Source organism: Nicotiana attenuata, chromosome 7 (genome assembly GCF_001879085.1).
Source record: "Nicotiana attenuata strain UT chromosome 7, NIATTr2, whole genome shotgun sequence".
In the NCBI taxonomy this organism is placed as follows: Eukaryota; Viridiplantae; Streptophyta; class Magnoliopsida; order Solanales; family Solanaceae; genus Nicotiana; species Nicotiana attenuata.
Window position 1 is genome coordinate 59,255,040 of NC_031995.1, and position 14,803 is coordinate 59,269,842.

At 38.3% G+C, this 14,803-nt stretch overlaps 3 protein-coding genes across 3 annotated transcripts in view; all 3 read right to left on the reverse strand.

Annotated features, from left to right (window-relative positions):
* The window catches only part of LOC109229168 (transmembrane 9 superfamily member 1-like), a 6,778-nt gene extending 1,934 nt beyond the window's left edge, over positions 1-4,844 (reverse strand). Inside the window, exons 1-9 of the mRNA XM_019394513.1 lie at positions 4,600-4,844; positions 2,422-2,608; positions 2,238-2,342; positions 1,457-1,474; positions 1,279-1,373; positions 1,049-1,201; positions 661-795; positions 406-572; positions 68-162 (exon numbers count right to left, since the gene is read on the reverse strand). Coding sequence (XP_019250058.1) covers positions 68-162; positions 406-572; positions 661-795; positions 1,049-1,201; positions 1,279-1,373; positions 1,457-1,474; positions 2,238-2,342; positions 2,422-2,608; positions 4,600-4,695 — 1,051 coding nt within the window. The 5' untranslated portion in view covers positions 4,696-4,844. The remainder of the gene's footprint in view (positions 1-67; positions 163-405; positions 573-660; positions 796-1,048; positions 1,202-1,278; positions 1,374-1,456; positions 1,475-2,237; positions 2,343-2,421; positions 2,609-4,599) is intronic.
* LOC109230076 lies at positions 6,918-7,378 on the reverse strand. Its single transcript, XM_019395608.1, has 2 exons — positions 7,046-7,378; positions 6,918-6,986 (listed from the first exon to the last, which is right to left on the reverse strand). Exons 1-2 carry the CDS (start codon positions 7,376-7,378, stop codon positions 6,918-6,920), a joined length of 402 nt encoding a protein of 133 aa, XP_019251153.1.
* Positions 9,447-10,469, reverse strand: LOC109230077. Its single transcript, XM_019395609.1, has one exon. The coding sequence runs from the start codon at positions 10,467-10,469 to the stop codon at positions 9,447-9,449; it is 1,023 nt and encodes a 340-aa protein (XP_019251154.1).

Here is a 14,803-nt window from a genome sequence, read left to right on the forward strand (position 1 = left end):
GGGGGGGGGGGGGGGGGATAAAGGAATAGTGCACTACAAGGATATATAGATAAGAAATGAAACATACCACCATTTCGCGAGTACATTGCACCACTAACATAGCCCGAAATGAATGATGTCAAAGCATAACATACTATGAAAGTCGTAACAATGGCTCCTCTCCTGTAAAAGAATGCACAAATTCTATTTCAGCTGACCGTCTTAAAAAAGTAACAAATAAACAGAGCTACTGTAACAACTACTTGTAGCATCTAGTAATTTCATGACAATGCTATAACTTAACTCAAAACCATGAAAATAGAAGTACCAGACCTATCATGAATTGCCCATATAATATACTCCTAGTCTCCTACATAAATAGGCAACAACTAAAGTTCAAAGGTTGATATCAAGTATTTAACATACCCAACATACAACATCCCCACAATTGCCAACAGAATGACAAGGAGAACAAGCAATGCCAACTGTGCCCCAGTACCAACAAGAGCAGAAAGTAACACTAGGGTACGAGGAGTCCGAAATACATCTCCATGAACAAGTTTCCAACCAGACTCTTCACTCACATCTCTTTCCTGAAACGAAAACAATAATGGTTAAGAAAATAATCCTAAATGGCTAGAGATTATCTAACAGAATGCTGTTTAACCACGAGGTTGTTACCAGAGTCTCCAAGTCATCATCTTCCCTAGCATATTTGGCGTAATCATTCCTCAGTGTCCGCATCAATATCATAGACACCAGACCAGTAAGAAAGATGACCATCATGAAGGAGTTAAAGATGGAGAACCAATGAATCTGCAGAGTACATACCAAATTACAAACTATACGGCGGAAAAATGAATCCTATGGTGCTAACTTAAATACAAAGAGATGCTTTAAAACATTAGATTGATCCAACTACAATGATTAAATATATTAAAAACAACAGACAGCGGTCAGGAAAAAACTGCATGCAAAGGTCAACAGTGTTAAGGTAATGCACCATCAATAGTTCAATCGTTGGAGTGACCAATAAAATTAAGAAAAAAATTATCCAATTAACGTCCACCTGATGTTCAAAAAATGGGTAATCCAAGTAAACTTCAAAACGACGAGCAAAACTGATATTGGTTGGTTCCCATTTGACAGAATATGTCATGTCCAATGTTCTCCCAGCCTCCAAAGGCTTTGGGCCCTCTTGAGAAATATTGACATGAATGATCTGCAAGAACAAAGTCATGGTGAAAATGAATATGCAGACTATCCACCAAAATTGGATGAGATGATCAAGTCACAAACCTGGTCCTTATTGAATCTAATATGGATGTTCTTATGTGTGTAAAGTACGTGCTTATTATCACTGTTTCTGTCAGGATGTTGCTCTCCAACAAAACCTATAACACAAGCAAAAACAACTTAGACCCACCTACGTTTCATCTCTTGCCAAGAAAAGTCAAAAGACTGAGAGAGTACGTACCCCACAATGGCAGGTCATCTGAAAAAAATTCAACAAACCGGAAACAAAAGAAGGTAAAGGTCAAGACAAGAAAAATCATTAGAATTCAAAAGAATCTAAAATAAAGCAACAGGCAGAACATCTGGAAAAAGTGGGGATAAGTTCAGTGCTGAAACAGAAGTAGGTAAAAATCAAGACAACCAAATTAACTTGAAGTCAACAATAATGTGGCAATTAAACAAAAAATAACAAAATATATTTTATATTAATGTAGAAACAGCTTTCAAAACAAAACTTCAATAAGAAAATAACAGAGAGGTGAAGCCTCACCAATATATGATGCATTAGGCGTCAAATGCAAATGTATTTTAATAGAAGAATAGGCAGTATCTGAACAGATACTATTCGTAGATTTTCATTGGTCTAGAACTCTACAATTTCCGAAGGATAGCTTCGGTTTGAGGCTTAGGTTGAAGAGATGAAATATAACCAAGATATATCTTTTCATCAGAGGTTGAATCGATCATCACAAGAAGAATTAGGCCCTTGTCCTCATTAAGATAGGAGGATATTTTCTCATTGTTTTCTTGCAATTGCTAACAAATAAGGGATAAGAAAACCGAGAAAAGGGTTTCAAAGTCATGCAGAGGTGTCATTGCAGGGAATCTTCATAAGAATGCATAAAATGTTCCAATTAATCTAAACTTCTCACTGCAAATTCAAACTTCCTTCAGCCATAATTTTAAAGTAATACCAAAGAATAAAAAACAAGTAAAATATACCAAAGAATAAAGTTTGTTACCAATGAAGAATTCAAACCAATAATTGTTTTCAATAGCATCTTTGAATTGCTTGACCTTCGCTTCATCAAGTTCAAGCTCACAAATGCTACCCTTGTCCACGTTTTCTATCAAACACAAATAGTCCATGTCAATCTCAAAGCAAATAAGAGTAGCCAGGAGTCAAACTGAAGAGGATTCACATACTTTGAAACCTTATGTCAATCTGACTATCAATAAGCTCGTTTCCACCCAAAACTTCACCAAGGCCACCCCACTTGTGAGAACCAGAAGCATGACAGAATGGAAGGCTGTAATAGTTGTATGTTTCCTGTGGGTTATTATACGGCCCAACTTTGTTTACCCACAGAGTAACTGGGTCATCTGGTTGATACTGTTGGACAAAGCATAGGAGTCAGATTGAAGCATTTGCATGTAGTAAGGCCTAAGTAAGAAACAAAAGCAAAAGCATATTGCAGCAACACATCCACTTAATTACTGCACATTCTAATACTTCCCAGGAATTTACAGGAAACAAATATGAGATTAAATATTTTCTCCTCTCTAGAAGATACTTCAACTAACAAATTTGCAGAAGTGAACAAAACTTAGGGCAACGAAGCAGACAAGCTTGCATTGCTTAAAAGCACAAGCAAAAAGAAAGGTATAGGATTAACATCTTAACCAAACACCTGAACCATAAGGTAAATCATGAATGCCCTTTTTTTTAATCAAGTAGTGAATGCCGTTACGCCACATCTGTCCATTAAGCAGCATAAGTGCTACTGTGCTAGAACTGAATAGATTGACAGCATAAGTGCTAGAACTGAATAGATTGAAGTGTCAAACGAGCTACAAATACTCCTGAATAGAAAATCCTAGATCATCACCCTTGCGGCAGGAACAAGTATTATCATAATATAAGAGAAAGAGAAAGTGGCAAGACTGAGTAGCTCTTAAGATCTTTCCCAGAAAAGCAGTATAGTTATAAACCTCACATGGTGAGAGAAATAAGAAAGTGGAAGTTGAACCTGTGAACTTTTGTTTATAACACCACAGCCTAACCATTTGAGTTAGGCCTCATTGGCCAGAATTAATATAAAATGAGGGGGCAGCTAAAGTTATCCAATATCGATCTGTATTTACAAATCCATAAAAAATGGAGAGCTTAAAAAGTACATATGTCACAAATAATAGAGTATTCCATAGCTTACTCCCTTAAGATCGATATGACAATAAAACCATATGTTCAAATAAACTGCTGAATGGCCATTAGTTACTTGAACAAACTTCAGCTCAAGTTTCTAAATCCCATCAGGACCAGTCAATAAGCAAGTTTTATAGTTATATATGCAACATGCACCATCAACTACGATTTCAACATCTTCAACTGCGACACTCTCTGGCACCACCGCCAATCCACTACGCGCACCTACTAGATACCCACTCTACCAGGTCCACTAATTAGCCTTTTTATAATAGAGTATACCCCTGAAGCTACTTTTAATGGATACTTTAACCTTGTTCGTCGACAATGTAGTGCACCTGTCTCATCAATTCACTCCCGCCACCAACCGATTAGCAATTTGATAAAGCCATCTAATCTGAACAAAAAAGGCATCAGCTTGCCATCCCTTATTTGAAAATTGATCTTCCCATCCTAAGGTTTCATCAACAATGCGTCCCACCTGTCTAGTCGCTCCTAATTCCTCAAATAGCAACACATTGAAGCCATCTTAATATCTGAACTAAAAAGGGATCACCTTTTTTTGTCCCTTTCTTGATCTTTTCATAGTAATAAGTTGAGTTCCAGCACCCAACCATGCAAACTCACATAAATCACCTCGTTTCTATCTTAGACGCATGAAATTAAGCAAATAATCCCACACCAAATCTCAGTCATTACATTTACATATCATCTGCAGAAGGCAATGGCCATGATCGAATCTTCCTCATAACAGCCGCAAAGACACATTCTGAAGGACCTCTAAGTGGCTTTTATTTCGCTATTTTACAACATAATAATCAGCAGATATAACCAGACAAGTGTTATACCTACGAATAGCATATAAAGCACCTGTATGACAAATTTGAGATCAGGAGCAAGGAAGTTCGTTGAGATCGAAAGACAAACCATGAAATTTGCATTAACAAAGCGGTAACTACACTCATTCCCTTATGAATCAATCTATCACAACTTGCAAAATTTCGGAATCAGAGAAGCAATGCGCAAAAGAAGATCTCCGCAATTGGAGCTCCCATGGATCTGAAAAGCATAAGGATGCTTCTAACCGAAAAGAAACAAAATGAATGCGTACAAATTAAGAAATTGAAAGAGACGACCGAAATTAGGGTTTTCTACGGTTCCTATATCGAACATTATACCTTGTGATCGGACTCGGAAGCAAGCGCCGGCGAGACGACGAGGAAAGCGGCGAGGAAGGAGAACAGAGTTAGTGATCGGACGGTGGGCCGCATCATAATCGCCGGCGACGTTAGGGATTGGCGCGCGAGATAATGGCAGAAGAGACGGGGGATCCAACCCAAAGCGTGAACGGATTTTATATTAGTAGATTATGATCTGATTTTTCGACAAATAGAGACCCAGAGAGGGGGGAGCAGCAGACAGCAGAGTACTATAAAAGCTGTTTAATTATCACTATAATAAACAGTTGAATGACAAAAAGAAAAAAGAAAACTACAAATAAAACTGTAATCTCACTAATTCAAAATCATTTAATTTCTTTTTCTACTCTCCTGCGGAAGAAAATAGGCAAAATACCTTAACACCACCTAAACTTGATACGGATTATTAGTTACAACCTTAAACTATTGGTTTTAATTACCCCTCAACTTGGCCTTTTGAGAGTCATTATCCCCTGGACGCTAATGTGGCAAAGAGTGGGGATGCACTCGCCTGCCATGTGGATTTTTCTGTATATGTGGCATTTTTTTTTTAAAAATAAAATATAATTTTACCTTTTTAAGTATATTACTTTTTTGGATAATTTTTTCGAATACAATTTATAATAAAACTTGGATAGAACTACATTATTTTAGCTAAATAAATTATATGACTAAAAATAAGAAAGTTTTAGTTAATCTTTTTTTGAATTTGACCTGAAAATAAAGATTTATACAATTGAAATAAATAGCCCTTAAGAGGCTAAGGTCCAAGGGGCTACCGCAGGAAGTCAGCTTCCTCTGTAACCTTAAGGAATACAGAAAGTTACCCGGAATTCCTAGCAAGGGTCAAGCATATAAAAAGCTATAAAAAAAATACATGACTTTCCGTTTCTTCTGACATCAGGCACTTCGAATTGGATTATGAAAACTCCGGTTCAATTTTTCGGTTATGAAATACCAAACCAAACAATCTCAATTTGGTTTGTTTTCTTAGAGATTTCAAATTAATTGGTTTAGTTATTTTGAAATTTCTGTTTAACCTATGGACATCTTCTGACAAGAAATAATGGACCTCTGAATAAAGTATTTTTTGTCAAATTGCCTAATTACCTCCCCATTATATTCATCTGAAAATTTGATAATTGTAAGTACAAATGTAAATCCTTGATATGACAAAAGGATTACAAGAATAAAAAATAATAAAAAAAAAGTATGAGATAACTATCATGAGTATATGTTATAAATAGTTAATTGAAATAAATAGTAAAAGCATCTAAAAGTTATAAAAAAAATACACATGACAATTTATTTCAAGTAAATCTTTATTTTCAGATCAAAATCAAAAAAAGATTAACTAAAACTTTATTATTTTTGCCAAATAAAAAAATTTAGTCTAAATAACGTAGTTCTATCTAATTTTTATTATAAATTATATTCGAAAAAAATGATCCAAAAAAGTAACATACTTAAAAAGGTAAAAATATATTTTATTTTTAGAAAAAATACCACATAATCAGAAAATTCCTCGTGGCAGGCGAGTGCACCCACACTCTTTGTCACATCAACGTCCAGGGGGGTAATGGCTCTCAAAAGGCCAAGTTGAGGGAGTAAATAAGACCACAAATAGTTTACGGATGTAACTAATAATCCGTGTCAAGTTTAGAGATATGTTAAAATATTTTGCCAAGAAAATACAAAAAAAAAAAAAAAAAAAAACCAACAACTAATTTCTTTGGAAAACGAAATTAACAGTGGTGTAAAGTGTAGGATCGTTGAATTTTCTGTGTAAATATCATAACTCGGGATTGCCCTACATGCAAAAATTGTTAAACACACTAAATAATACTGTAGAATTTGAGAAATTAATCAATTTAGCAAGGAGCATGTATGATTTGGTATGTCTACCATATGGCCATTAATTAATTAAAAGCTTGGCCAAACACCTTTTATGTTAATAGTTAACTAATTAACGTAATAATACTAAGTGACTCTTTAAGAATATTTATGTCTTGACATACTTTATCTATTGTTGACAATACACTTTTTTTTGGTTAAAACGATGCATTTCATTAGAAATTACCCGTTAGGGTGCCAATTGACAGTAGCATTGTTTCAAGGGGGTATATTAATTCACCCTCATTTTAACTAAAATTATCAATATTACAATCCAATATTTGTCTTGAGAAAACAGTGCCTGTGATGTCTGCCCAAAAAGCATGTGCGGGAAACACCGGAGGAATTATTGTTACAAAAATATTTCCAAAAAAGTTCTTCTTGGCTCCCTCTTGGCTAGTAGATCAGCTACTCTGTTTGTCTCCCTGTAGTTGTGCTTCATCATCACGTCTCCTAGTCTTTGGACGATTGACCTGCATTCAAAGATCATTGAGTCAAAAATAAGATTTCCGTTAGTAAGCATTCTAATTACCTTTGTGGAGTCTGTGTTGATTTCCAAAGGTGTAAGTTGCCTTTCTTCAGCTATTTGCAGGACCTTTAGGATAACAAGCAATTCGGCCTGTGTGTTGGTAGTATGTTGGACACTTCCTATGTAGCCCAAAATCCAGTTGCCACTTGTATTTCTGAAAACACCTCCGACTCCTCCCTTATCAGGGTTCCCAACTCCATCAGTGTTGAGCTTATACATGTTGGTTGGAGGTGGTGTCCATTTGACCCATATAGTTCTGTCCTTTGTTGGTGCTCTGTTTATCAATATGGTAATATACTCAGTTGCTTTTGCTAGGGCAGCTTTTGTATTTACCATATCCTTTCTTTTGTTGAAAAAATTGTTGTTTCTTGTGAGCCAGATTTGTCAGGAGCAGAAAGGAAGTAGGTCTTCCCAATTGATGATGTTGTTGAAAGGTTCCTTTTTAACGAAATCCCATATGCTTTGCCAGTCCTTACTAGTGAAGGAGGAGACATGGCTTGAAAGAGGATTGGTACTTTCTGAAACAAGCTTTGTCCAAAATATTTTTGTATTGGGACAATCGAAGAAGATGTGAGCAGATGTTTCAATTGCCCGGTTGCATAAACAGCATTTTGGGTCAATTTGAATCCCAATATGGTGGAGGAAAGACCCAGTGGGGAGCCAATCAAGGAAAAGAAGCCAGAAGAAAGATTTGATCTTATTTGGAACTTTTAATTTCCAGATCCACATGTAATTGTTGCTTGTGTTTGCACAATTTTATTGCTCAAGATTATGAAGGAGGGTGTATGTTGACTTTAAAGTGAAGATCCCATTAGTGGTTGCCCCTAGATCATTCTATCTTCTTTTATTGGATTGGGTGGGATGAAGGTGTTTTGGATACTTGGGGGTATGTTTAGGGATATAGAAGAAAGGTCCCAATCCCCATTGTTATGAGCTGAGGCCACTGTAATGGCCATGTCCTCTTTGGTAAGAGGGCCTTCAATAATGGATCTGATTAAGGGGAGGTTTGGGATCCAAGGGTCATTAATGAAGTTGACTTTGTTCCCTAAGTGGACAGCCCATCTTTTGGCTTGCATGCATGTTTCCCACCCTTTGAGGATGCATTGCCAGGTGTTTGACTTTGATTTTTTTGGTGGGTGTCTCCAGTTGCAGTGTTTGGCTATAAGAGTTTTAGCCTAGAGAGAATGGGGGTTCTGGTAGAGCCTCCATGCCAGCCCTGAGTGAATTACTTTGTTCTTCCGGTCAGCTTTTTGTATTCCTAGACCCCCCTTAGCCTTTGATTTTGTGACTGTATCCCAAGAGAGTAGATGCATTTTCCTTTTGACACTTGTAGTACCACAAATAAAATTCCTTTGGATTTTGTCTATTTCTTTAGATGTTTTTTAAGGAAGTTTAATGTATTGCATGACATGGTTAGACATGGTATTTAGTGATGATTTTGCAAGGGTATTTCTTCCAGTCATATTAAGCGTATTTGTTTTTCATCCAGCCAGTTTTGTGTGTAGATTATCAATGATGAATTGGAAGTCATTGTGGGTGGGCCTTTTGTAGAAGATTGGGAAACCAAGGTATTTACCAAAGGTGGCTGATGCCTGAATGGCTAGGATGTTAAAGATGGTTTCCATTTGGTGTGGTTGGCAGTTGGCATTGAAACAGACTTTGGACTTGCTAAGGTTGATTTTCTGTCCTGAGGCCTGATTAAAGGATTTGAGAGTGTTGAGAATAGTGCTGCAATTTCCCTGATTAAAAGAGTGTTAGATCATCAGCAAAAAAGAGATGTGATATCTTAGGGCCATATCTGCTAATGCTAATGGGGGACCATTCCTTGAGTTGGACATTCCTCTCAATGGCCCTGGATAGTCTTTCCATACAGAGGATGAAAAGGTAGGGTGACAAAGGATCCCCCTGCCTAATACCTCTAGTGGGCTTAAAGGAGTTTGTCTTCTCTCCATTGACAAGGACAGAGATGGATGAGGAGCTGACACAAGACATAATGAGATTGATGGTGGCAATGGGGAAGTTGAAGACATGAAGGGTTTCTTTTATGAAGGACCATTCAAGTCTGTCAAAAGCTTTTTCCAGGTCTATCTTGAGGATCATGTGGGGTATTTTGCCTCTCATATTCCCAAAGTGGGTGATGTATTCCTGGACTATGATAGCATTATCAGAAGCTCTCCTGTTGGGGAGGAAGCTAGCCTGAGAGGGGCCAATGATATTGGGCAAATAAGGCTTGATTCTGTTTACTAGTATCTTGGTGATAGTTTTGTAAACAGTGTTGCATAGGCCTATGGGCCTAAAGTTATTGATCATCAATGCCTGAGGACATTTGGGAATGAGGCATAGGAGTGTCTCATTCATCGGAGATGCATTGTGGATGTTGAAAAACAATTTGTACAGAAAAGGATCACATCCTTTCCCACAATGTCCCAGTATTTCTAGTAGAAGAAAGGGTGTAAGCCATCAGGGCCTGGAGCTTTGAAAGACTTGAATGAGAAGATGGCATTCTTGATTTCACTATCTCTGAGGGGCATTGCCATAGAGGATTTTTGGATTTCATAAAGGGAGGGTCCCTAGGGCTCTGAGTGGTGGTTTTCCTTTGGGATTGAGTAATGTATGTGGAGTAGAGCTTCTGGAAGAAATTTGTTATTGAATCTTTTATTTCCTGTGGTTCATAATGCCAGTGCCTTGATTCCCCCTTAAGGTATAGAATTCCGTTTCTCCTTCTCCGGTTAAGGGTGGATGTGTGAAAGAATCTAATATTGGCATTACCATCAGAGAGCCAGTTAATTCTGACTTTCAGCTTCCAGAAATCTTCCTCATTTTTGAGGACTGAATCAAGCTCTTCTATAAGGCTGGTCTTCAGATTTTGGAGGAAGATGCTAGTTTGATAGCTAGGAGATTTCTGAATCCCAGCTATCCTGGCAAGAAGAGTCTTTTTTTTGTGCAAAATGTTGCCAAAGGTTGTTTTGTTCCAACTGGTAACATTTTCTTTGAATCTAGTGGTGGAAGGGATCAGAGTAGAGTGAGGTGGGAAGGAATCCCTGATGAGTGTTTGGAACATTGGGTGGTTGCACCACATGGATTCGAACCGGAATGGGTTGGTGGAGGCCAGATGTGTGTTATTGTTGAGCTTTACTAGCAAAGGACAGTGGTCAGAGTAGGTCCTTGCAAGGTGAGTAATGCTTGCCTCGGGGTATTCATGTACCCAGTGGTTATTGGCAAAACACCTATCAATCCTTTCTAGGATGAGGCAAGACCTATTTTTGTAACGCTTGTTGGACCAAGTGTACTTGCTACCCTTGAATCCTAGGTCTACAAGTTGGCAGCTATTGACACAATTCCAAAATAGGTTGCTCCTATTTGGTTTGATGGGGTTGCCCCCAAATTTGTCCCTAGCTTTCAAGACTTCATTGAAGTCTCCACCCATAAACAACTTCCACTATAATTATTGGAAATATCAACTAGGTTATCCCAGAGGGTCTTTCTGACCATGACCATGGCGTGTATACCTTATGGTGTCACTGCTACTTTGTCTACTTGGAGGGAGGATTCTTTCCACATGATAACTATGACTCCGGAGTGGCCTACTGCTGGGAATTAGATATGCATATCGTATTGTAGCTCTTCTGTCAGTTTTTTGTGATCTGCTATCTTTGTTTCCAACAGCACTAGCAGTGGAGGTTTGTGCAGTTTGACCATTTCTGAGCAATGCCGCCTGAATTCAGCACTGTTTGCCCCCCTAACATCCCATATTATAAAATTCATTAAGGGATGGGGGGTTTGGTTGGGATTGCTCGTCGATTCTTTTTCCCTTCCCTGGGGTGGCATCACTTCTCTCCCTTGGTCTGTGATGGCATAGATCTCATAAATGGGTTAGTGTCAACAGTGGCTTCATCACACCTTGGCTTTGATGGGATGACAGATTCAGTCCACATCTCGCAAGGGTCTTGGGGGAAAGAAATATGAGGGTCTCGCTGTGGTCCTCACTGAACTCTATCGCTCTCACTGCCTCTAGCCATAGTGAGTCTGTCCTCGGTGGGCTGTAAGATGGCATCATTTCCTTCACTGTAGGAGTTTCATGGCTCTTTAGGATGTTCAGTGTTTTTGATATTTCCTTCGAGATGTTCTCCAGTGGTGGGGAGCTCTGTTTCTCTTGCGATGAATACGAAGGGTCTTGATGTGCCATGGTTGAAGGACCTTGAACTGAGGAGTCGCAAAGTGATCCTCTATTGCCGGATCCGGGAAGAACGGGACTGAGTTGAAGATCTGCTGCATCATGTTGTGAACTGATGGTGGGTCGGTGGTTTGCTGCAGTGGATTGATGGTCTGAAGCACCATCGATGTCCATAGCTGAGATCCAAACATCGCCAAGCCCTTGTTTAGGGCCTCCGTAGTTACCCTGGCCAGATGTGCTGGGTTTTGAATGATGAAGGATATGGGCTGGTTGCCCAGCTAAAAACTGTAGCTTAATGCCTGGCCATAGAGGGCTATCTCCAGCCAGGATGTTGGTTCATGATCTAGTGGTGGTGGAACGGAGGTTAGGAAGACATGGGGGTTCCATTTTTGGGTTTTTTCTGTATGCCCTTTTTTGGATTGCTAATAAATTGGGGGTTATTGGTGTAATCAACAATTTTTGTTGATGATGGAGTTGGATCGTCTCTTATCGTGGACGTTTTGGTTTCTGTGTCTAATACACCGGGTATTGGGTTGTGGGAAAATCCGGTTGAGTTGATTGATGGTGTCAAATCAGTTGCCAAATTTGGATTTCTAAGATTTTGATCTGGGGTTTCCATGGAGTGAGTTTGCAGAGAGTGCGTTTGTATGGGTGATGCCTTGGAGTAGGGATCATCATTGATAATTGTTAGGGAGTTAATGAGATGGGGGTTGGAGTGGGTCTCCTTCTGATGGGTTGTCAGACACTCTTCTAGGCCCTTTGGGCTGATTAACTTTGGAGTTCTAGGTGCGTCAGTTTGGTTTTGCTTTGGGGGGGGAGGGGCTGTTTGGTTTTTGTTTTGGGAGCAGGTTCCTCACAATCTTTTTGTTCCCTTTCTTGTGGGCCCGCTTTCCTCTTCATGCTTGTACTGGCTTTTCCCTTGTGGGCTGACCTTGAGCACTTTGATTCTCCATGGGTTTGGTAATGTTTTTTTAGCCTTGGGCTAGGCTTGTGTCCTGCACTGGGTTAGTTTTTGTAGCATATCTAAAGGTTTGGGTGTCGAGAAACTTACTGGATATGGCGTCGAACATCCAAACTTGTATTCCCTCCGATTGAGTTATTTTGTTTTTTTCTTATCGAATTTCCAGTTGGTCGTTGTTGGGTGGGTGGTCCTTGTTTGCGCCAACAGTTTTCCATTCCCCTTCGTCATCATTAGTTTCTTTTTAGTTGGAGCAACTAGGGCTATATTTTGAAGGTGATGGTGATTTCATTTTTTGCCTTCGAGAACATCCTTTTAGGGCGTGGCCTAGTTTTTCACATCTGGTACATAGGATGTTCTCGCCTACATAGACAATCAGTTGCTTGTGACCTTGCAACTGGTGATTCCAACGGAACTTGGACACAGATTCTGGCATACCTTCCTCGCACTGTCGCAGAAGTGCAAGTATCAATTTTAAGTAGTTTCCTAGTTTTCTGCCAACTTTTTTCTAGGATTTCTTTATCATAGAATTCAATGGGTAGTTGGGGGAGGCGGACCCATATCGAGCTGAAAGATAGAGTGGCTTCTTGTGGGATGAATTTTGGCTCCCATCTTCCAACAGATAGGATGCTTCCAGCAATGAACCATGGCCCCTGGTGAATTGCCTTAACAAGTTTTCTTCCTTCCCAAATTTGACTATGAAGAAATCTCATCCTAGGTCAATCAAAATTAACTGTTCAGATGGGTTCCATAGTTTAATAAGTTTGGTTCGGAGTAGATGATGTGGCATACGCCGGCCAAAGAGCTTGATGATGACCGGGTGGCGCCATTGCTTATAAAGTCTGTTTCTATCTTCCAGGGATACTAAGATTGGGTCCATTTTCTCTTTGCCTTTTCTTTGAGTTTCTGTGTTTCCCATCTCAGCTGCGAAGTAATCTGTTTGTGAAGTAGCTTGCTTATCAAGAAGCATTTCTTTGTAAGAGTGATTATTTGAGATATCTTCCTCCATGTTATTTGGGTACGGTAGTTCCGGTGATATGTTAGTTGTTTTGGGTGGGTTCTCCATTGGGTTTGGCTATACTGAGAGTTGAGAATTTCTCCCTCTCAACTTGGTGAGACGGATGAACTCATGTAAGTGTGTTGGCTATGTCAAATTCATAAAATTGTTGACAATACACTTGTTCTCGTTCCAAGTTATATCTCTCATAAAATAATATACTCTTTGCATTTTATGTAGCATTTTTTCTTTTTAGTTATTTCAAACAGAATACGAACTTTTTATATTTAAAAATAATTTGATTTTATACGTTTTATTTTAATTTTAATGACATATTATAACAAAGAAATATCATGACACATTTAAGACCACAAATTCTAAATGTCATACCAGTTAAATATCCAGATATAAAATATAATGGAAGGAAAATGTAGATGATCTCATAAGTTGTATGAGTATTAGCAATGCAGAATATAATATTGCAAACTAAATGTTGCTTTATCCATAAACCAAATGAAGCATTAATAATGCGGAGATTAAATTAACGAACAAAATAGAACAGTATACTATTCGTTTCAAATTTTAAGCTGGGAGTATTTTTTTTTATTCGGACGAACCTTAAATTTATTTTCCTAATTTCGTGTTTGGACATTGAACAGTAATACTTCTTTGTTCCCAAAAAAACGTTGATCAAAATACGAAAGTCAAAACTTCTAGTTTCCACAGTAACACCAATTTATTTTTCGAAATAGGATTAACAAATTCAGAAATTGCGCAAAGTTTCCTATATATCAGAATTTATAGTTAAGGAAATTGTTTAAAATATATCATGATAAAGAAAATATTTGGTAGCATGGTAACAAAAATTGTCCAATATATCGAATAGTGACAGGCCCTATATATAGTAGTACAGATGAGTAATAATCCATTTATCAAAACTAATAGTATAAGGAATGTTTAAATAATTTCTAATACTTAAATTCAATGTTTGAAAAGGCATGTTCGGGGCGAGCTTTGGGCGGGCGTACCAAAAATGCCCCAAGACGATGGTGGAGGCGAAAGTGTGTACGCCAGCAATTCGGGGCGTACGCCCAGCAATTCGGAGCATCCCCCGGGCGTTTGAGGCGCGTTTGCCAGTGAGGCGTAAGCCCAAAAGAATTTTTCAAATTAAAATAAATTTTGCTGAATAAGTCCTTAATATAATATCCAAATTCTCAAAAGTCAACTTGTAATTACTCAAAAAATTTAAAAAGTAACTGAAATATCAAATTTAAAAGTTAAGACCCTTTTTTTATTGCTAGAAGCTCTAATTTATGGTCTTTTTCAATTCTTTATCTTGTTCGTTGGTCTTTTACTATCTCTCAAAAGCAACGAACGGTCAACTTCTTTTTCACAAATACAAAGAAAATTCCATTCTCCTCCATACCAGTAAGTACAAAGTAAATTGTAGGTTAGTCATCCTTTTTGTTCTTTCATGTAGAAAACTTTATTCTTTTCAACTCAAGGTACTTGTGTACGTAAGTAGCGTATAATAGATTATTTTTACTAACTTTTAATGGGGATAGAGCGCGTGCGTGCGCGCGCGCACACACATACACACACACTGTCACGACCCAAACCGAAGGGCCGCGA

Bases quoted from the DNA above. Each gene is read 5' to 3' on its own strand.
- LOC109230076 (XM_019395608.1), bottom strand. From the start codon at position 7,378: ATGGTAAATACAAAAGCTGCCCTAGCAAAAGCAACTGAGTATATTACC. The intron at 6,987-7,045 runs GTAATTAGAATG...CTTTGAATGCAG, and splicing joins TCAACACAGACTCCACAAAG to GTCAATCGTCCAAAGACTAG.
- LOC109230077 (XM_019395609.1), bottom strand. From the start codon at position 10,469: ATGGGTGGAGACTTCAATGAAGTCTTGAAAGCTAGGGACAAATTTGGG.